This window comes from Bos taurus, chromosome 28 (assembly GCF_002263795.3).
Source record: "Bos taurus isolate L1 Dominette 01449 registration number 42190680 breed Hereford chromosome 28, ARS-UCD2.0, whole genome shotgun sequence".
NCBI classification, from domain to species: domain Eukaryota; kingdom Metazoa; phylum Chordata; class Mammalia; order Artiodactyla; family Bovidae; genus Bos; species Bos taurus.
This window is the reverse complement of record NC_037355.1, coordinates 42155964-42176482: the sequence shown is the minus strand read 5'-3', so window position 1 is coordinate 42176482 and position 20519 is coordinate 42155964. Positions and strand designations below refer to the sequence as shown.

At 48.2% G+C, this 20519-nt stretch overlaps 1 protein-coding gene across 1 annotated transcript in view; it reads left to right on the top strand.

Annotated features, from left to right (window-relative positions):
• The first annotated feature begins 350 nt into the window (after positions 1-350).
• LOC132344150 (anthrax toxin receptor-like) overlaps positions 351-20519 on the top strand; it is a 39389-nt gene continuing 19220 nt past the window's right edge. The window contains exons 1-10 of the mRNA XM_059882703.1: positions 351-894; positions 2950-3021; positions 5464-5535; positions 8002-8083; positions 8175-8208; positions 9091-9170; positions 9247-9315; positions 9645-9722; positions 9817-9877; positions 15836-15931. Of these exons, the coding sequence (XP_059738686.1) occupies positions 692-894; positions 2950-3021; positions 5464-5535; positions 8002-8083; positions 8175-8208; positions 9091-9170; positions 9247-9315; positions 9645-9722; positions 9817-9877; positions 15836-15931 (847 nt within the window). The 5' untranslated portion in view covers positions 351-691. The remainder of the gene's footprint in view (positions 895-2949; positions 3022-5463; positions 5536-8001; positions 8084-8174; positions 8209-9090; positions 9171-9246; positions 9316-9644; positions 9723-9816; positions 9878-15835; positions 15932-20519) is intronic.

Below are 20519 nucleotides of genomic sequence, written 5' to 3'. Positions count from 1 at the left end.
TCTGGTCACAGAACCTAGGACCATCATAAAATAGTTCTCGTTTCTGTGACTCAGTTTGGGGGTGATTTGCTACACAGAAGATGACTGAAAATGTCCCACATTCACAAAGAACTTTGACATCCTTGCAGGGCTTCTTTCCCTTCTAGATCCTTCTATCCATCCACTGGGTCACACAAGTAACCACTGCAGCACTCCAGGCTGCCAATTTTTGACCCAACAGTGATGTTCTTATGTAAATCATCTCAGCTGCCTTCTTTCAGTTGACAAAAAGGCAGACTTTTTGAAGGAATTATGGCCTCCTGAAAATGTTTGGGATGAAGAACAAATGGAAGCTTCATCTTCCCCCACCGCCCATGCCTCCCTACTGGGATGTCAGTAGGCAGGACCCTGAGCAGGCCTACGGGTCACAAAGTCACCATGCCAACCATCCTGTCCCTCATAAGGGACAGCAATCACAAACCCTGCTTCCTTGGGGCAGAGGAGGATTGTGCAGAGAGTGGGACCATCCCCCAGGGCCAGCCTCTTGCCTCTTCTGCACTCGGGCAGATATCAGGGGGGCCTACAGCACCAGCACACCTCGGTGAAAGGGTGGAGGCGTGGGGTCCCTGGGAACCAGCGGAGGCAGCAGATGCCACGGCCTGAGATGGCCTGATGGCCAGGGCCAGTGGGACCACGGCAGGTGCCAAAGGAAATGGGCAGCGCTGGGCCTGGGGTGCTGGGCTCCATGCTCTTCCTGATGCTCGGGCTGCAGCCTCTACCGCTTAGCCGAGGGAGATCCCTGCACCACCCCCCAAACTCGAGAAGCTTCCACCTGGGCTCCAGACATCACGGAAGCACCTGGGAGAAGCTGAAATCCTGCGAGGGTGCCTTTGACCTGTACTTCATAGTGGACGCGTGAGTGGCTCTCCTGCCTGGCCCCGGTGCTCTTCAGGGAACCTCTGTCTGCAGGACCACTTCATGTTTGATTAGACCCAAGGAACAGACCTCTGTGTCCTCCTTGTTCCTGAGTTAGGAGTGCCCTGGGCCTTTGTCCCCTGGGACATTTATATTTTGGAAAGTAAACAAAACACCACAGGGTTTCTGGATGGCTGTCAGTCTCTCCATCAGCTTGACCTGGATCTGTGACCTGCGTGTCCCTTAATCAGCTGGAGGGGCAGCTGATTGCCAAGTGCTGTCTTCTCAGTACTTGGGAGAAGCTCACTGTGATTTCTGGGTTTGTTTGGTTTCAGTTTTTTAATTTACCCCAGTGACTTCTATTTCTACTGCCTCCAGAGAGATTGACATGTCATCTGTTAAACATTCTCATGGTGTCACTGCTTACAAGTCCTTTGATTTGCAGGTTCTAAATGTTTTCTTGCTTTCTTTGACAACTTGGACACCCACGTGAATGCTTGTGTTCGCTTTCTGAACAGTTTGGTCTGTCTGCCTATGGCCTTGGGAAACCTGGGCCTCTTATTTTTTTTTTTTTTTTTTGGGGGGGGCGGTTTTTCCTCTTTGTTTTATTTATTTATTTATTTATTTATTTAGTTTTTTCTGACTTTCAACCAACACAGGTTAGTGTCCTGGCCTGTGACTTTTATTTATTTATTTATTTAATTTTATTTTATTTTTAAACTTTGCATAATTGTATTAGTTTTGCCAAATATCAAAATGAATCCATCACAGGTATCCCCTCTGGCAATCAAGGAAGGAAAGGGAGGGGCAGGGCCTCAGACTGGAGAGGTTGCCTTGGTTCCATTTTCAACACCTCTGTGGGACTGATGATGATGTGTGTGTGTTCATCACTCAGTCGTGTTCAACTCTTTGCGACTCCATAGACTGTAGTTCGCCAGGCTTCTCTGCCCATGGAATTCTCCAGGCAAGAATAATAGAGTGAATTGCCATTCCCTTCTTCAGGGGATCTTCCTGATCCAGGGATTGAACTTAGATCTCCTGCATTGCAGGCAGATTCTTTACCATCTGAGCTACCAAGGAAGCCCAGGGCTGAGGATAAATTTTATTCACTCGGTAGTAATAGTGATATGACTCTCAATATCACTGAAGCACTTTACAGTCCCCAAATTCCTTTAAGGCACATCTGCTATCTTTAAAACATATGGAGGCAGAGTAGGGAATGTATTTGCATTTATAATCGACTGGAAAGAGGGCAGGCGCCTAGACATTGGATAAAGTAGCCCAGAGGCTGGTGAGAGTAACAGGACTGAATCCTGGATTCTACAAACGGGAAAAGGAGCAGAGGGTCAGGGAGACGTAAGTCTAGAGTATGGCTACAGTGGAATACGCCAGGCTTATCTGAAAGCACAGCACATTCCTCAGGCCCCACTGTCTTAAGCGTCCTCAGTCTCCACCCTGGCACTAAAGTTAAAGACAAAGGGAGCAACCGAAGGAAGAACCAGGAAGGGCCTGAAGCTTTCCCTGCTGGTGGAGTATCATGATGCCAGGACAGCAGTGTCCCAGGCCATGTTCAGCCCCTCCCCAGACAGTGGTCCCAGAAAAGGCCTTCGGTGTCCAGAGTGGCTCAGCTTTAAAGCTGATGAGAAGAAAATGGAAATAAAATGTTATAACACCCTCCTTGGCCTGAGGCCCTGGTGCCTGTTGGAGGCCCATAAGTGAGGGACAGGAGAGCCAACACAGCAGAATTTTTCGATGCATCTTTCCTTATTCCCTTGTCTTGAAGCCTTAAGTACAATGATCAACCCTCCTGGTTTGCCACCCGAAGTTCCTCACCCCCCTGCCCATGGGTCTGGTTGGTCACCCTCCCCAGCACTCACAGTGATGAAAGTCACCACTAGGGTGACCCACTGAGGTCGCTGAGGGAGTGTGGCAGCCTTGCACTGCCTGGGATGGGAAGGATTTGCTCAAGTTTCTCCTGGAATCTGGGGAGGCAGAAACTGCACCCACTGGATGGATGCTCCTCATGTCTCTGACTCAGGTCTTCTTTGTTTTCAGGTCACAGAAGGCAAAAGATATTTGGGAGGACATTTGCCAACTAGTGGATGAGATAACGACGAAGTACACAAAGTATGGCTGGGGTTCCTCTTCCGGGCTGGCTACACAGCTCTCTAGAGTTGGTGGTCGTGGGTCTTCCTCTTCCGGGCTGGGCACATAGCTCTCTAGAGTTGGTGGTTGTAGACGTCCCTTTGCTCAGGAGCACAGAGCCTGGAGTGGGGGTGTTCTGAAGCAGAAAGGACACAGCACTCTGGTTCTATCAGGTCTTAACAGGTTTCTTGGCTCCTGTCTGTGAGTCAGGCCACATTGTAAGGGACACAGTCTGCCCTGAGGACCTCACAGATTAAGAAACAGGCAAACCAGTAACCAAACACAGAGTTAAATTGTGCCAAGGTTTAAAACTAAAGTGCAAAGGAATTACTTTCAAGTTTAAGGAAAAAGCAAGTATTCTTTTTTGAAAGTCAAGTGTGACTTCCTAGGGGATCTGAATTTTTGGACTAGATTTGAAGAATGGGGAAAGACAGGGTCATGTAAACAAATAGCAGATTTCTTGTCGAATGAGTGATCTGTTTGACTAGAGAGTACAGTTAACTATGGGGAGGGTTGAAAGGTGACTGGGACAGGACAGCATGGGACCAAAACCTTTAAGGCTCATAATGCCAAGCCAAGGGGCTTAAAATTCCTGCTCTGAGCATTTGGGAGCTACAAGCTGATTTTTGAGCAAGTGTCTAATATGATGCATGACGTTCTCCAGGTACCAAAGTCTGCTAACTGTGGTTAAAATGATTTGTAACAAAAACCAAGAGCAGCAAGGAGCATAGCTAGGGACCTATGGTAGCAACTAAAATAAAAATAATGTGGTCAATGGACCACAAGGCAGTGGAAGGAGAGAGAAGGGAGAGACGTGTGGAAGGCTGAAACGAGGTAGAGTAATTTCTTTGAGAAGGCAGAGGAACCAGATATCAAATTGCCAACATCTGCTGGATCATAGAAAAAGCAAGAGAGTTCCAGAAAAACATCTATTTCTGCCTTATTGACTATGCCAAAGCCTTTGACTGTGTGGATTACAATAAACTATGGAAAATTCTGAAAGAGATGGGAATACCAGACCACCTGACCTGCCTCCTGAGAAATTTGTATGCAGGTCAGGAAGCAACAGTTAGAACTGGACATGGAACAACAGACTGTTCCAAATAGGAAAAGGAGTATGTTAAGGCTGTATATTGTCACCCTGCTTATTTAACTTATATGCAGAGTACATCAGGAGAAATGCTGGGCTGGAGGAAGCACAAGCTGGAATCAAGATTGCTGGGAGAAATATCAATAACCTCAGATATGCAGATGACACCACCCTTATGGCAGAAAGTGAAGAGGAACTAAACAGCCTCTTGATGAAAGTGAAAGAGGAGAGTGAAAAAGTTGGCTTAAAACTCAACATTCAGAAAATGAAGATCATGGCATCCAGTCCCATCATTTCATGGGAAATAGATGGGGAAATGGTGGAAACTGTGGCTGACTTTACTTTTCTGGGCTCCAAAATCACTGCAGATGGTGATTGCAGCCATGAAATTAAAAGACACTTGCTCCTTGGAAGGAAAGTTATGACCAACCTAGATAGCATATTCAAAAGCAGAGACATTACTTTGCCAACAAAGGTCCGTCTAGTTAAGGCTATGGTTTTTCCAGTGGTCATGTATGGATGTGAGAGTTGAACTATAAAGAAAGTTGAGCGCCAAAGAATTGATGCTTTTGAACTGTGGTGTTGGAGAAGACTATTGAGAATCCCTTGGACTGCAAGGAGATCCAATCAGTCCATCCTAAAGGAAATCAGTCTTGAGTGTTCATCGAAAGGACTGATGTTGAAGCTGAAACTCCAATACTTTGGCCACCTCATGGGAAGAGTTGACTCATTGGAAAAGACTCTGATGCTGAGAGGGATTGGGGGCAGGAAGAGAAGGGGACGACAGAGGATGAGATGGCTGGATGGCATCACTGACTCGATGGACGTGAGTCTGAGTGAACTCCGGGAGTTGGTGATGGACAGAGAGGCCTGGCGTGCTGCAATTCATGGGATGGCAAAGAGTCGGACATGCCTGAGCGACTGAACTGAACTGAACTGAACTGAACTGAATTTCTTTGATATGAACAGAACACGGGGAAGGGGGCAAGGAGGGAAAAGGAGTGATGTTACAAAGCATATTGGAGCAGATAAGAGGCTGAGAGAGCCGTGCGGACGTGGGCGGGGCCCTTCTGTGCACATCTCATGTGCGTGCCTGTGTGAGGGAGAGACAGAGAGAGAGAGACAGAGGGAGACTTGGAGTGGAGCTGGGAGTATAGGGATGGAGCAAGAGGGTCCCACGTCTCCACAGGCCTCAGAACCCTTCACTAAGTTATAGGAACCTCTGGGCTTCAGGAAATAACCCCAAAGCAAAAGAGTTGGAATGGGAATAGAGAAACTGGCAGGCACCCCCTTCCTGGCTCCTCACTGGCTTCATTTGCGTACTTCTTCTCCAGCCCTGACCTGCGGATGTCCTTCATCACCTACTCCACACAGGGCCGCATCGTCATGAAGCTCACCTCAGACAGGCAAGTGCTGTTTTAATCCCCCAAGGCAGCCATGGTGGGAGGGTCACAGGAAAAACCAGGGAACTGAGGGTTCCCTGAGACATCATAAGGAGCCATAAGGTGCAGACTAGGCCATCCTGGACTGTCAGTGTCCACTCTGACCCCCAGCCCTGGCTCCCTCCCACTGACCTCTGGCTGGGCTGGCATTGGTAGACCCCATGCTGCTAGATATCTCCACCTCCTGTCCTATCCACCCAGCCCTCTTCTCGTTTCTTAGAACTGGCTCACTGTGAGGACTCCTGGGACCTGGAGGAGCAGATGCGGGCCCTTTGTGAACACTGGCCTGTGCTGGCTCCTGCTCCATGTGTCAGTCTCTGCTCTGGGCCATGCGGGAAGAACCAGGCGGCAGGGATGGGCGTGATGAAGTGCTAGGGCTTCCATGGATTCACCCCTTGGTGGCTGAGACAAGGGAACCCATGAGTGTGGTTCTGAAGACCAGGCTGGGCTGGGGTCAGGAGGGCAGCATGACACAGCAGCATCCTGCTGCTGCTGATGCTAAGTCGCTTCAGTCGTGTCCAACTCTGTACGACCCCATAGATGGCAGCTCACCAGGCTCCCCCGTCCCTGGGATTCTCCAGGCAAGAACACTGGGGTGGGTTGCCATTTCCTTCTCCAATGCATAAAAGTGAAAAGTGAAAGTGAAGTCACTCAGTCGTGTCCGACTCTTAGCGACCCCATGGACTGGAGCCTACCAGGTTCCTCTGTCCATGGGATTTTCCAGGCAAGAGTACTGGAGTGGGGTGCCATTGCCTTCTCCACGTGCCCAAAGGCCAGAGGTGGAAGATAGGGAGCTCATGAGCATCCAGGAGCTCAAGATGCTCATGATGCAAATGACTGAAACCCAGAGAGTGTGGGGGTGCCAGTGCATGGAGACAGCACTCCCCAGGCCTGGCTCCCAGGAGAAGCAGGGACTGGGGCTGCCTGTTCAGTGAGCTGGGGAAAGCGTGGTTTTGTGTGTCCCTGTGGTCTGCATTATGGAGAGAGAGACCTGAGTGAGTGTGAGGTGCAAGCAGCAAGTGAGGGGGAGTTGTCAGGCAGGCGGAAGAGAGAGAGACGGGGCCTCTGGTAGAGGAGCTGCCTGTGGGGGAGAGGAGGACCGCTGACTCCTTTAGGCAGAAGACTCAGAGTCTGAACCAATCGACCTGTGGGGGCGACTCCTAAGGGGCTCCCAGTCCTCTCTGGAGAGTGGAGGTGAGGCTGTCTTTCTCAAGGGAAAGTGTCAGAAGAGGAGTGGGATGAGGGGACGGGAAAAGGGTGATGGAGTTTTAAGAAGTTAAGGGCTTCATGGGGACATAAGCAGGCTAGTGTTCTCTTCATGCATGGAGCTGGGAGTCGAGACTGAGCAGGTGGCAGGGAGGGCAGTCTAAGAAAAAGGCTGGTGGATAAGAGTTCCAGCATATTTGCAGGTGTTGTCAGTGAAACAGAAATCCTCCCAAAAGTGACAGGAAGAGCGGGGTGGGCAGGGCCTGGTTTGGCCTCCAGTGGCCCTGGTCACAGGCCTCCTCTGTTCCCATGCTAGGTCAGGCAGGGCAGGACCAGGGGCTCTCACATTTCAGCTCATGGCAGAATCACTTCTGCTTGAGGCAAGAGCCAGCTTTCAGGTGCCACGTTCTCTAAGACTTGCTGTGACAGGTCAGCCCATCACACAGGACAAGCCTGAACCTAAGCCCCACCCCCTGGCATGTCCCAGTCCCATCCCCTGTAACCTGCATTAACAAAAGCCAACAGAGATCCCTGTGGCAGCCTGGGGTCCCTGCTCTTCAGCCCTCATGGACACTCCTCAGGCCTCTTCCCCATTTATGGTCTATTTCTTCAGGAGCACATGAAGCTGTGCTTGATCGATGCTAAGGGAAATAGTCAAGCTGCTGCATTAGAGTCTAGGGCTCTAATGCAGCAGCTTGACTATTTCCCTTAGCATCGATCAAGTGAGGGAAGTGGCTTGGAGGGACCCAGTCCACTACAGGGGACTGCAGCAGGGGAGGAGGGGACAGGGCAGGAGCATCAGCAAAGTGACTTCTCCAAACTCAGCCTTCCCTGTTGGAATGACCTTACTGGGGACCCCTTAGGTGCCAGCAGTACGGCCAGTCATGGTGGGGGTGCCAGATCCGTAGGTGTCCCCCTCACCATGGATAGTCAAAGCTGGGTCCTTGCTGAGTCTCCGAGGTTTGAATGCCTGAGACAGCGATGAGCATGCTGAAAGGCAGCCATTCACGGGGCCAGCAAAGCCGCAGCATCCACACTCACTGAGCAGGGGACAAAGAAGGATTAGGGTTAGTCCTGTCAGCATCAAAGACATGGGCAGAAGGGTCAGGACAGGACCACGTCTATCCTCTCTGGTCCAGGCAGGACTGGTGCAAGACAGCTGGGGCTGTTTTACAGCCCTTAACTCTCGTTCCCCCTCTACCCTCTTTTCCGATACGTTTTTAGAACAAAAATACGTGATGGTCTTAAAAGACTTCAGGACATAGTGCCTACAGGAGCCACAAACATGCAGGAAGGACTGAAAGAGGTACAAGACAACTCTGAAAACTTATTCTGCTTTGTCAAGTTCTTAAGAGTATTATTGGTTCATCCGCCAACATTCTTTCAATTTGTTGCAGGCAAATAAACAGATTCAACAAGCTACCTCAGGAGGTAAGCTGCCGCTGACGTCACTGTGCTCAGGTGGGACAGAGCCAGGCCCGGGCCTCAGCGAGGGCTGGTGCACACCCTCCTTGGCCAGCTACTAGCGCTGACTCTAGGAGCGAGCTCCTTGCCCTCTCTGTGCTGCAGGTTCCTCCTCCCCACAGTGAGGATGAAAAGCTCCCCTAGGGATGTTCCTGAGAACCACATGGGGTCATGCATTAAATTCCTGGTTCTTACTAGATATCAAGTGCTTGACCTACAGTTGGGTTGCATGAAAAAGAAGAGAAATTCCAGGGACAGTGAGCAGAGTTCAGTTTAGGGAGCAGAGGCCTTGGTGCCCCTGCCTGCCCACACTCTGTCCACCACGGCCCTGGCTCTGCCCCTTCAGCCTCTCCCCTGTGGTTGACTCTCATCCTGTGACTGTGTTTCCAACAGCGGGAAAGGCTGTGCTCAGCCCAGAACCACCAGCATGTAGACTGTAGGGCTGCGGCCTCATCAGGAAGGAAGCGCAGGCTGCTGGGAAGGCAGGGAGCTGGGCGGGGCCGCTGCCCAAGCCTGTGTCGGTCAGTCTGGCTGCTCCTCCCTGAGCTCAGCTGAGAGGCTTGTCCTTGCCAGGGAAGTAGCTGCAGTTGCCATTCAGGATAAAGGCTGTCCACGCGCCCCTAGTGAGGGTCACTAGGAAGCACTCTGAGCCAGGCTCAGGTTCCTCACCTGTCAAGTAAGTCCTAGGCTAAGTCCTCTGTCCCTCCAGGCACTCTGGTGGCAGTTCTGGGGTCAGGGTGGCCCCTCCCCAGGAGGAGGAGGCACAGGAGCAGAGCTGCAGGCCTGGCAGCCTGAGGCAGGTCACTTCAGGTTCCTTGCTCACCAGGCCATCCCTTGCTTCCTCTCTAGACAGGAATACTTCCAGCCTGATTATCACCCTGACTGCGGGGCCACTGCAACCAAGGACGTTACAGGACACAAAGAAGGAAGTGAGCGCTGTCCACCAGTATCAGCTTTGTGCTCCATGTAGTTGGGTGTTTCCACTCAAAACTTCTTTTCTCTTAGGCTCAACAGGCTCGGGATATGGGGGCCAAGGTTTACTGCGTGGGTGTAAAGGACTATGAGAGAGATCAGGTAATTCAGAGCAGATAACCAAGTGCCACGTGTGAGCCCAGCTGGGGAAAGCTTTCAAAGGCAGCTGTCCCAGGGTCACCCAGACAATGGCCCTCGACCTCAGCCCAAATGTTTGGACAACAGGTAGTCAGATGAACAGCAAGTGTTGTGTAAACCTACACACCAGAGCTGCGGGTGGAGCTTCCACTCTCTGAGGGTGGGCTGCTGACAGATGCCAGGGTTTGGCTCTTGGAGTCCAACATGGCAGGAGGCAAGACTCTATGTCCTGAGATGAGACTGCTGTGTTCTCAACTCCTGGCTGTGTGACAACCATCTCCTCTCTCTTGTAGTTGAATGATATTGTAGAAAGAAAGGACCAAATGTATGGGACAGAGGAATTCAATTCTGCAGAAACATTTGTTACGTCGGTGAGTGTGGGCTAAACATGAGAGGGGAGGTGGGCTGCCTTTTCCCCATGTCCCTGCTATCAGTCTCCCTGACCCTGCCACCCCTCTGTTCCAGCTCGTGAAAAATTCATGTATGGAAGCCATGGCTGGGGACACACACTTTGTCTGTTTAGGAGGTAAGAGCCAAGTCACAGATCTAGACAGAAGTGCTTGTGTGTGTGTGTGTGTGTGTGTGTGATGCATTCAAGTGGTATGGGTGTTCTGATTGTGGCATATGTGTATTAGTGTGTTTCTGTACATGGCTTGATTGTGTGTGTGGTGTCTATGTGGTCTGAGTGGATTGTGTATGGTATGTGTGTGTGGTGTGCATGTGAGTATCGTGTGAGTGTGTGATGTGTATGTGTATATGACACGACTGTATGGAAATCTGTCCAGCATGGAAGTGTGCATTGATACACACACGTGTGACTGTGTGACACGTGTATGCCAGGTGTTCTGTGTGGATGTGTGGGATTACTTTTATCTCACAGATTGATTGAGAGGTTATTGACATATAGTTCTGTATGGTTTTGAAGTATACCACATAATGGTACAGACTTATATTGCAAAAAGGTGACCATAAATAAATTTAGTTTTTAAAATATAAAACCAAAAATTTCTTTAAAAAATTAAATATACATTGATGCTTAAAACTCTCAACAATACTTATCACATGAATTCAAACTACCCATAAAAACATAATACATCAAGATTAACTAGGGCTCACACATGAAATGCAAGCCTGATTCAATATATAAAATATTAATGTGATTTTCCTCATCAGAAAAAATGGAGAAGAAAAACTTGATTATTTCAGTGGGTAACGAATTGGACATAGCTCATGGTCAGTGTCATGCTAGTAACAGAGCCTAACAAAGGCATCCAGGGAAGCCATGTCTGCCCCGAGAGGGTCTCTCCACCAGTGTGGGAATGATCCTGTGCAGTTGTGTTTCTATCAGAAGCCCTCTCTCTGAATGAGCTGTGTGCATGCCAGTTTGTGCATCCATATCACTGGGATTTGTAGAGTTGAGGTGGGTGATAAGCACAAGCTCCCACTGGTGACAGCACCAAGCTGGATGCAGCTGGATACAGACGCAGGAAGCCGGTCCTGGCTGTGGCGCTCTGAACTGCAAGACCACAGCGCAGAAGGCTGTGGTCAGACAGAGCAGTGATCCTATCTGAGCTCTGCTGTTCATGGGTACAAAACCGGGACAAATTATTGAGTATCTCCCAGCTCCAATCTCATCTCCAAGAAGTTGAAATAACACCCACCACCCACTATCAGATCTGCAGTGGGACATAGAAGCAATAGAGTGCACAGGATCTGGAAGCTGGTGGTTCTCACCAATAGGAGCTGGTACTAAGACTTCCATCACTGACCCCTGGTTCTTCCCCTACCTCTCTGCTGAGCTCAGGTTGGGGAGGGAAGTGGTTAAAGAACACCCAGGGTGAGAGCATCTCCAGCTGAGCCCTCAGTGGGTGGAAGCTCTCTGACCCCTCCTGTCTCTGACCCTGTGGCCTGTGCAAGGTGTGGCCATGGAAGGAGACCCCACCCACGTGCAGGGGCTTTCCTTGCACATCCCAGCTTGCAAGCAACCTGAGAGCTTCCATTCTCTGATCATGTCCCCAGGACACACACGGGCTTGCAGACCTCAGGGGAGGATGCCTGTTGTCATTCATGCCCTGTGGTGGTCTAGGTGGGGTGACAGGTGCCTGCTGCACACCCTCTGCCAGTGGGGCCCAGGGGTGCTGCCTTAACCTTTACAACTGCTGCCATCTTTACAAAAGCTGCCACATAGCATGACTGTCACTGAGATAGAAAGCTCAAGGCAGGAACCTGGAGCCTAAATAAAGTAGAATCCGTCACTCTGAATAAGTCAGTGAGCTGGGTGTGAGGAAGCCTGGAGGGGTGAGCATGAGACATGTCACTTCTTCAGCCTCTCAGGCTCCCTCCAGGTCTAAGCAGAGGCCTCTGCTGGCCTCCCTGCCTCCAGGCCTGTGCTCCAGCTCATCCTCTGCACAGGGCATTAGGCGCTGAGAAGGCCACTTCCCTAACCCACATAACTGTGGGACTGAGGCCCCCAAGCTGGATAACCAGACCCTCCAAGGACCAGCCTCTGCTCTAAGTTCACCTGCTGCAGAGGCTGGTAGGTAGGGGCCTAGGCTTTCTGGAAAACCTCGTTTAACTTTACAGGATCCAGACGACCCAGGTTTTGAGACTTCACTCTCAGAGCACCTTAATCCAAAGGCTTTCCTCGGCATCTGGCTCCCCTGGTTTCCCACAGCCCTTGATCTCTCCTCTCATTAGAGGCTTCTCACCCGGTATGAAGCATGACTTCTGCTTGGCTATGTCCACATCTTTATTTTTATCATTCAGTAAATTCTTTTGCTTCAGATTTTATTATGGATCATTTCAAACCCCCAGCAAAGTAGAAACAATTATTTAGTGGGCAATCCAATCTCTACCACCTGAATTTGCAATTAATATCTAACTGTATTCCCTTTCATATTAATCTGTCTAGCTCTCTTTCTATGTCTCTTTTTATCAGTCCATCTTATTTTTTGATGCATTTCAAAATAAATTACAATCATCAGATTACTATACCACATATCTTTAATTGGGAAACAATTTTACTAAGATTTCTCTTTTTGAAATGCAGCAGAACTAAGTGTATCATTTGATGAGTTGTGACAAATGCACACAGCAGCAAAGCCCACGAAGACTCAGAGCATTACATTTGCACCTAGAGTGTCCCCTCAGCTCCCTTCCCAGGCAATGCCTGCCCCCACCCCCCAGAGGCTGCTACTCCCTGATTCTTCCTCTACAGTCTAATTTGCACTTTAGAACTCTCCCCAGTGACTCTCAAGGGATGAGCGTGGGCTCTGTTCTGGGGCATGGGCACCATGGTTTGAGGATTCATCCCTCCTGTGTGCTTCTAGGTTTCCTCAGACCTTGACCCCGGGAAGGGGTGCTGGAGGCAGCACCTGGTTACTCTTCTTCCTGTATGTGAGCAGACAAGACTGGGTGTCCTCAAGAATACTCAAGGCCACAGTAGGAGCCAGTGCAGAGCAGGCCTTCCCTCTGGGGTCCAGCGTCCAGCTCTGCATCATGGCCAGAGACACTCTGGGTGGGGGCAGGCTCTGTGGGGCAGGAGGACCTGAGGCCTGAAGGATGGGCACACAGCGCCGATGGACACTACTGCAGCCAGCCTGGGCAGAGGCTGCCCCTGCTCCAGGATAAGGTCCCCCCTTGTCCCATCCCACTGTCTCCAGAATCAACCACAAAGAATTCATCTTTTATGTGAAAGTGTTGGTGGCTCAGTTGTGTCCAACTCTTTGCAACCCCATGGATTGTACCCACCAGGCTCCTCTGGCCAAGGAATTCTCCAGGTAAGAATACTGGAGTAGGTAGCCATTCCCTTCTCCAGGGGCTCTTCCCAAGCCAGGGATCTAACACAGGTCTCCTGCATTACAAGGTCGATTCTTTACCAACTGAGCCACTAGGGAAGCCCTTTTGTATGTAAATTCCTACCTAACTATACTTTACAAGGATATTTTTACATTCATGGCATCTTGTAGTACATAGTGTTTTCCAACCTTCTACACAGTATTTCATTTTATGGATGGACCAGTTTATTTCATTACTCTCCCTTGGTCAGTATTCAGATTGTTCCTAATTGGTAGATACTAGAAGTTACACTCAGAGAAGGCGATGGCACCCCACTCCAGTACTCTTGCCTGGAGAATCCCATGGACAGAGGAGCCTGGTAGGCTGCAGTCCATGGGGTTGCTACAGGTCGGACACGACTAAGCGACTTCACTTTCACTTTTCACCTTCATGCATTGGAGAAGGCAATGGCACCCCACTCCAGTGTTCTTGCCTGGAAAATCCCAGGGACGGGGGAGCCTGGTTGGGCTGCCGTCTATGGGGTCGCACAGAGTCAGACACGACTGAAGCGACTTAGCAGCAGCAGAAGTTATACTATAGGACCATCTTGGTAATTACCTCTCTGTGAGCTTGGAAAAGGACCAGAAGTTGACCTGCTGCCATAAGGGAAAGCCAGGTCACATTTCGTCGTGTTAAGTTTCTCTCAAAGTGGCTGTGCCAAGTAGCATGTGGTGCTCCAAGACCTGCCCTCCCCAGGGCAGGTCACGTCCATCTGTGTACCCTAGTCCGTCTCAAGCAAGTCAGATGCCCTCTTCCTGGGCATCTGCTCATCTCCATCAGCCTTCTCAGGGAGAGGCCTGCCTTCCCAGCTCCTCTCATTGGAGCCCCCGGGTGGCCTGGTATATGTATTTTCTTTCAGAGAGAAAGCTCTGCATTCCAGAAAGGATTGGTCTCCCTTCCAGAGCCAGTCAGTCCTTCTGCCACATGAGAGCTGGTGGGCAGTGGACTGCATGTGGAAATGCAGCAAATGCAGCCCTGGAAGCTGATCTTAGACCTCCTTGTCACTTCATTTTCGTCCTGTGGTTGATACTGTTGGAGGGATTGGGGTGCTGAGGTAGAGGTTTAGGAAACAAAAGGAGCAGCTTTCTTGATAAAGCAAAAGGCCTTTACCTTTAAGTCTCTTTTGCCGAAATACTAAAACCATCACCCTGTCTTCCACTTTGGAGACTTGCCAGAGTTCATAAGCCCTCCTTTGAAAGCCGCAGTGCCTGGGGCAGAGGGGCTCCACTGCGAAGGTGAAGCAGCACCCGAGCTGGGCTGGAGGCAGCAGGAGACCCAAGGAGGAAGGAAGGCGCCAGGCAGAGGGCAAAAGCCAGTGTGGCCTGTGGCCTGGGCTACCAGCCAGCCCTGACCTCTGCTGCTGCCCTCCCTCGTCTTCCAATGGAGGAAGAGGCTGGGCTCAATCTTCACCATAAGGCTGGGACTGCTAGGTCCCTTATGAGGGTTTCTGCTTAAAAACAGTCTGTCATAACATGTTAGCAGGCTAGTGTCAGCCAACTGGCCAAGAATCTATTTACTTCAAAAGAGAATTTGCAAACCCCACCTTGATATGATGGGGGCCGCAGGAACACCTAAAGCCGGAAAAATCAGGACTGCCAGGTCTAGGGCTGTGCTGGCATTTCTGAGGAATGCTTCCCAAGTTAACTGACCTTGGGTAAATCAAGAATATGCAACTGGAACTAGCCAAGCTGGGCCAGGCTGCAGGGGTGGAGGCTAAAGACCATGGACTTGCAGTAGGATGGCCTGCATTTACCCTGGCCAGCTCCCCAGGGGCAGGCCTATGACTTGCCCTCTCTGGATCCCCCGGTATTTGTTTCAGTTGCCAGGAAGCACCCCTGGGGACCCAGTAGTCTGGCGAGGGGCTATGGCCCAGAACTGCATATCAGTGTCTACCACCCTGGCTAAAGGAAATGCTTGGTGAATCTCTGTGGTGGGGGTAGGGCATTGTGTGAGGCAGGTGAAGGGGCAGGAAGAAGGAGGGGAAGAATAGTCACTGCAGACTTCAGAACCACAGCTAAGACAGGATTCCACCCTCCATGGGGAGTCTCCTGTGCAGGGTCCTTGCCTCATTGCATGCCTCACCCAGGTCCTGGTTTTGCTCCTGGGGTGTCTAGCCTGCCATAGACACAGAGAAACACAGGGAGGAACAGATTCTCAAGTGTCAGAAAGTCCCACAGGCACCGGGCTTGTGTGCCGAGCTCAGACGAGGGTCAGGACTGTCTTCAGCCTGTGTTGTCTTGGTTCCTCTGTGATTTTCAGTGGCAAGCACTGCCTATACCACTTAGGGAAGAGCGTGGCTTTTCCGGGTCTTGATTTACCCCTGTGGAGGGTATGAGACTGGGTGTCTTTTAGCTCTACTGTTCATTCAGGTTTGTAGCAGCACCCCAAGGTCTCAAAGCCCAGCCCAGTAGCCTCAGAGTGGACACTCAGTGAGGATCTTGCACAAGAGGTAACCAGAGTTTGGTTCAGACAGAGCTGCTTCCTCATAGAAGTCACTTGAGAGTTCAGTTTTGGGTGAAATTCTGTCTGCTTCCTCATAGAAGTCACTTGGGAGTTCAGTTTTGGGTAAAATTCTGTAACTGTGAGATCAGAGGGAAGACAGCACTGAGGCCCTTCTAACACAGACCTTTGGATGTTACTTTTGCAGTAGCCTATGATGTGACATTTTTTGCATCTGGCCTAGATGAAAAAAGGAAGGATGAAATTGTTTGCAGATATCAGCTGGGCTCCGGCAAAGTCTTTGGTAAGTAAATCCCTTGATACCTCCAAGTAAGAAATATGCCACAACACACTGCATTCCCTTCACCCAACAAAGCCTTCAAAGTTCTTACTGGCCTCTCACTGTAGACACTTTAATGATAGCAGCAAAATTGACAAGTGGAGGGGGGACTTGGCTGGAAGCCTGGTTAACTCTCCCTTCATATGGAAATCTGAAAATAATCAATCCCTTAGCATCTTTTTTTTCTTTATTTTTTTTTATTGAAGTATAATTGCTTTACAGAATTTTGTTGTTTTCTATCAAACCTCAACATGAATCGGCCATAGGTATACATATACCCCTTCGCTTTTGAAGCTCCCTCCCATCTCCCTCCCCATCCCACCCCTCTAGGTTGATACAGAGCCCCTGTTTGAGTTTCCTGAGCCCTACAGCAAACTCGTTGGCTATCTATTTTGCATATGGTAATGTAAGTTTCCATGTTACTCTTTCCATACATCTCACCCTCTCCTCCCCTCTCCCTATGTCCATAAGTCTATTCTCTATGTCTGTTTCTCCACTGCTCCCCTGTAAATAAATTCATTTTTCTAGATTCTGTATATGTGTGTTAGAATACGATATTTATCTTTCTCTTTCTGGCTCACTTCACTCTGGTATAATAGGTTCTAGGTTCATCTACTTCATCAGAACTGACTCAAATGCCTTCCTTTTATGGCTGAGTAATATTCCATTGTGTATATGTACCACAACTTCTTTTTTTTTTTTTTTTTAGTGGATTCCATCCATGTTTTATTCTTCAACTAACCTGGCAGAGCTAAACCACAGCTGACTCAGATTGCATCCTAAGTATAATAACAATATTTTCAACATGAATAACTTCTTAGATAGTAACATGGGGGCATTATATTTGTCCTATTTCACACACTGTTTTAGTTTTGATTATTAGGCGAAGGAGGTAAAGCTAGACTAAAAGAAGTTATCCTAGGTGAATCATCATCAGTGTACTGAAGAAACTTCTTAAGACAGTACGATATCCTTTAAAGTGAATCATTTCCGTTCAGTTCAGTTCACTCAGTCGTGTCCGACTCTTTGTGACCCCATGAATCCCAGCATGCCAGGTCTCCCTGTCCATCTCCAACTCCCAGAGTTCACTCAGACTCACGTCCATTGAGTCGGTGATGCCATCCAGCCATCTCAACCTCTGTCGTCCCCTTCTCCTCCTGCCCTCAATCCCTCCCAGCATCAGGATCTTTTCAACTGAGTCAACTCTTCCCATGAGGTGGCCTAAATATTGGAGTTTCAGCTTTAGCATGGGTCCTTCCAATGAACACCCAGGACTGATCTCCTTCAGAATGGACTGGTTGGATCTCCTTGCAGTCCAAGGGATTCTCAAGAGTCTTCTCCAACACCACCGTTCAAAAGCATCAATTCTTTGGCACTCAGCTTTCTTCTTTTTTTTAAATATAAATTATTTAATAATAATTAAATAATATATAAATATTTATTATTATTTATTATTAATAAATAAATATATAAATAATAATATAAATTATATAAATATAATATATATATTTTAAAATATAAATTATTTATTTTAATTGGAGGCTAATTACTTTACAATATTGTAATGGTTTTGCAATACATCAACAAGAATCCGCCACGGGTGTACAAGTGTTCCCCATCTGGAACCCCGCTCCCACCTCCTTCCCCATGCCATTCCTCTGGGTCATCCCAGTGCACCAGCCCCTAGCATCCTGTATCATGCATCAAACCTGGACTGGTGATTCATTTCATATATGATATTGTATATGTTTCAATGCCATTCTCCCAAATTATCCCACCCTCTCCCTCTCCCATGGAATCCAAAAGACTATTTTATACATGTGTGTCTCTTTTGCTGTCTCTCATACAGGGTTATCATTACCATCTTTCTAAATTCCATATATATATGTTCAGATCAGATCAGATCAGTAGCTCAGTCGTGTCCGACTGTTTGCGACCCCATGAATAGCAGCACGTCGGGCCTCCCTGTCCATCACCAACTCCCGGAGTTCACTGAGACTCACGTCCATCGAGTCAGTGATGCCATCCAGCCATCTCATCCTCTGTCGTCCCCTTCTCCCCCTGCCCCCAATCCCTCCCAGCATCAGAGTCTTTTCCAGTGAGTCAACTCTTCGCATGAGGTGGCCAAAGTACTGGAGTTTCAGCTTTAGCATCATTCCTTCCAAAGAAATCCCAGGGCTGATCTCCTTCAGAATGGACTGGTTGGATCTCCTTTTAGTCCAAGGGACTCTCAAGAGTCTTCTCCAACACCACACTTCAAAAGCATCAATTCTTCAGCACTCAGCCTTCTTCACAGTCCAACTCTCACATCCATACATGACCACAGGAAAAACCATAGCCTTGACTAGACGAAATTTTGTTGGCAAAGTAATGTCTCTGCTTTTGAATATGCTATCTAGGTTGGTCATAACTTTCCTTCCAAGGAGTAAGCATCTTTTAATTTTATGGTTGCAGACACCATCTGTAGTGATTTTAGAGCCCAGAAAAATAAAGCCTGACACTGTTTCCACTGTTTCCCCATCTATTTCCCATGAAGTGATGGGACCAGATGCCATGATCTTAGTTTTCTGAATGTTGAGTTTTAAGCCAACTTTTTCACTCTCCACTTTCACTTTCATCAAGAGGCTGTTTAGTTCCTCTTCACTTTCTGCCATAAGGGTGCTGTCATCTGCATATCCGAGGTTATTGATACTTCTTCCGGCAATCTTGATTCCAGCTTGTGCTTCCTCCAGTCCAGCGTTTCTCATGATGTACTCTGTATAGAAGTTAAATAAACAGGGTGACAATATACAGCCTTGACGAACTCCTTTTCCTATTTGGAACCAGTCTGTTGTTCCATGTCCAGTTCTAACTGTTGCTTCCTGACCTACATACAAATTTCTCAAGAGGCAGATCAGGTGGTCTGGTATTCCCATCTCTTGAAGAATTTTCCAGTTTATTGTGATCCACACAGTCAAAGGCTTTGGCATAGTCAATAAAGCAGAAATAGATGCTTTTCTGGAACTCTCTTGCTTTTTCCATGATCCAGCAGATGTTGGCAATTGGATCTCTGGTTCCTCTGCCTTTTCTAAAACCAGCTTGAACATCAGGAAGTTCACGGTTCACATATTGCTGAAGCCTGGTTTGGAGAATTTTGAGCATTACTTAACTAGTGTGTAAGATGAGTGCAATTGTGTGGTAGTTTGAGCACTCTTTGGTGTTGCCTTTCTTTGGGATTGGAATGAAAACTGACCTTTTCCAGTCCTGTGGCCACTGCTGAGTTTTCCAAATTTGCTGGCATATTGAGTGAAGCACTTTCACAGCATCATCTTTCAGGATTTGGAATAGCTCAACTGGAATTCCATTGCCTCCAATAGCTTTGTTGGTAGTGATGCTTTCTAAGGCCCACTTGACTTCACATTCCAGGATGTCTGGCTCTAGGTCAGTGATCACACCATCGTGATTATCTGGGTCGTGAAGATCTTTTTTGTATGGTTCTTCTGTGTATTCTTGCCATCTCTTCTTAATATCTTCTGCTTCTGTTAGGTCCATACCATTTCTGTCCTTTATCGAGCTCATCTTTGCATGAAATGTTCCTGTGGTATCTCTGATTTTCTTGAAGAGATCCCTAGTCTTTCCCATTCTGTTGTTTTCCTCTATTTCTTTGCATTGATCGCTGAAGAAGGCTTTCTGATCTCTTCTTGCTATTCTTTGGAACTCTGCATTCAGATGTTTATATCTTTCCTTTTCTCCTTTGCTTTTCGCTTCTCTTCTTTTCACAGCTATTTGTAAGGCCTCCCCAGACAGCCCTTTTGCTTTTTTGCATTTCTTTTCCATGGGGATGGTCTTGATCCCTGTCTCCTGTACAATGTCATGAACCTCATTCTATAGTTCATCAGGCACTTAGTATACTGTATTTATGTTTTTCTTTCTGGCTTACTTCACTCTGTATAATAGGCTCCAGTTTCATCCACCTCATTAGAACTAATTCAAATGTATTCTTTTTAATGGCTGAGTAATACTCCATTGTGTATATGTACCACAGCTTTCTTATCCATTCATCTGCTGATGGACATCTAGGTTGCTTCCATGTCCTGGCTATTATAAACAGTGCTGCGATGAACATTGGGGTACATGTGTCTCTTTCAATTCTCGTTTCCTCGGTGTGTATGTCCAGCAGTGGGATTGCTGGGTCTTATGGCAGTTCTATTTCCAGTTTTTTAAGGAATCTCCACACTGTTCTCCATAGTGGCTGTACTAGTTTTCATTCTACCAACAGTATAAGAGGGTTCCCTTTTCTCCACACCCTCTCCAGCATTTATTGCTTGTAGACTTTTGGATAGCAGCCATTCTGACTGCGTGAAATGGTACCTCATTGTGTGATGTTGAGCATCTTTTCATGTGTTTGTTAGCCAGCTGTATGTCTTCTTTGGAGAAATGTCTATTTAGTTCTTTGGCCCATTTTTTGATTGGGTCATTTATTTTTCTGGAATTGAGCTGCAGGAGTTGCTTGTTTATTTTTGAGATTAGTTCTTTGTCAGTTGCTTCATTTGCTATTATTTTCTCCCATTCT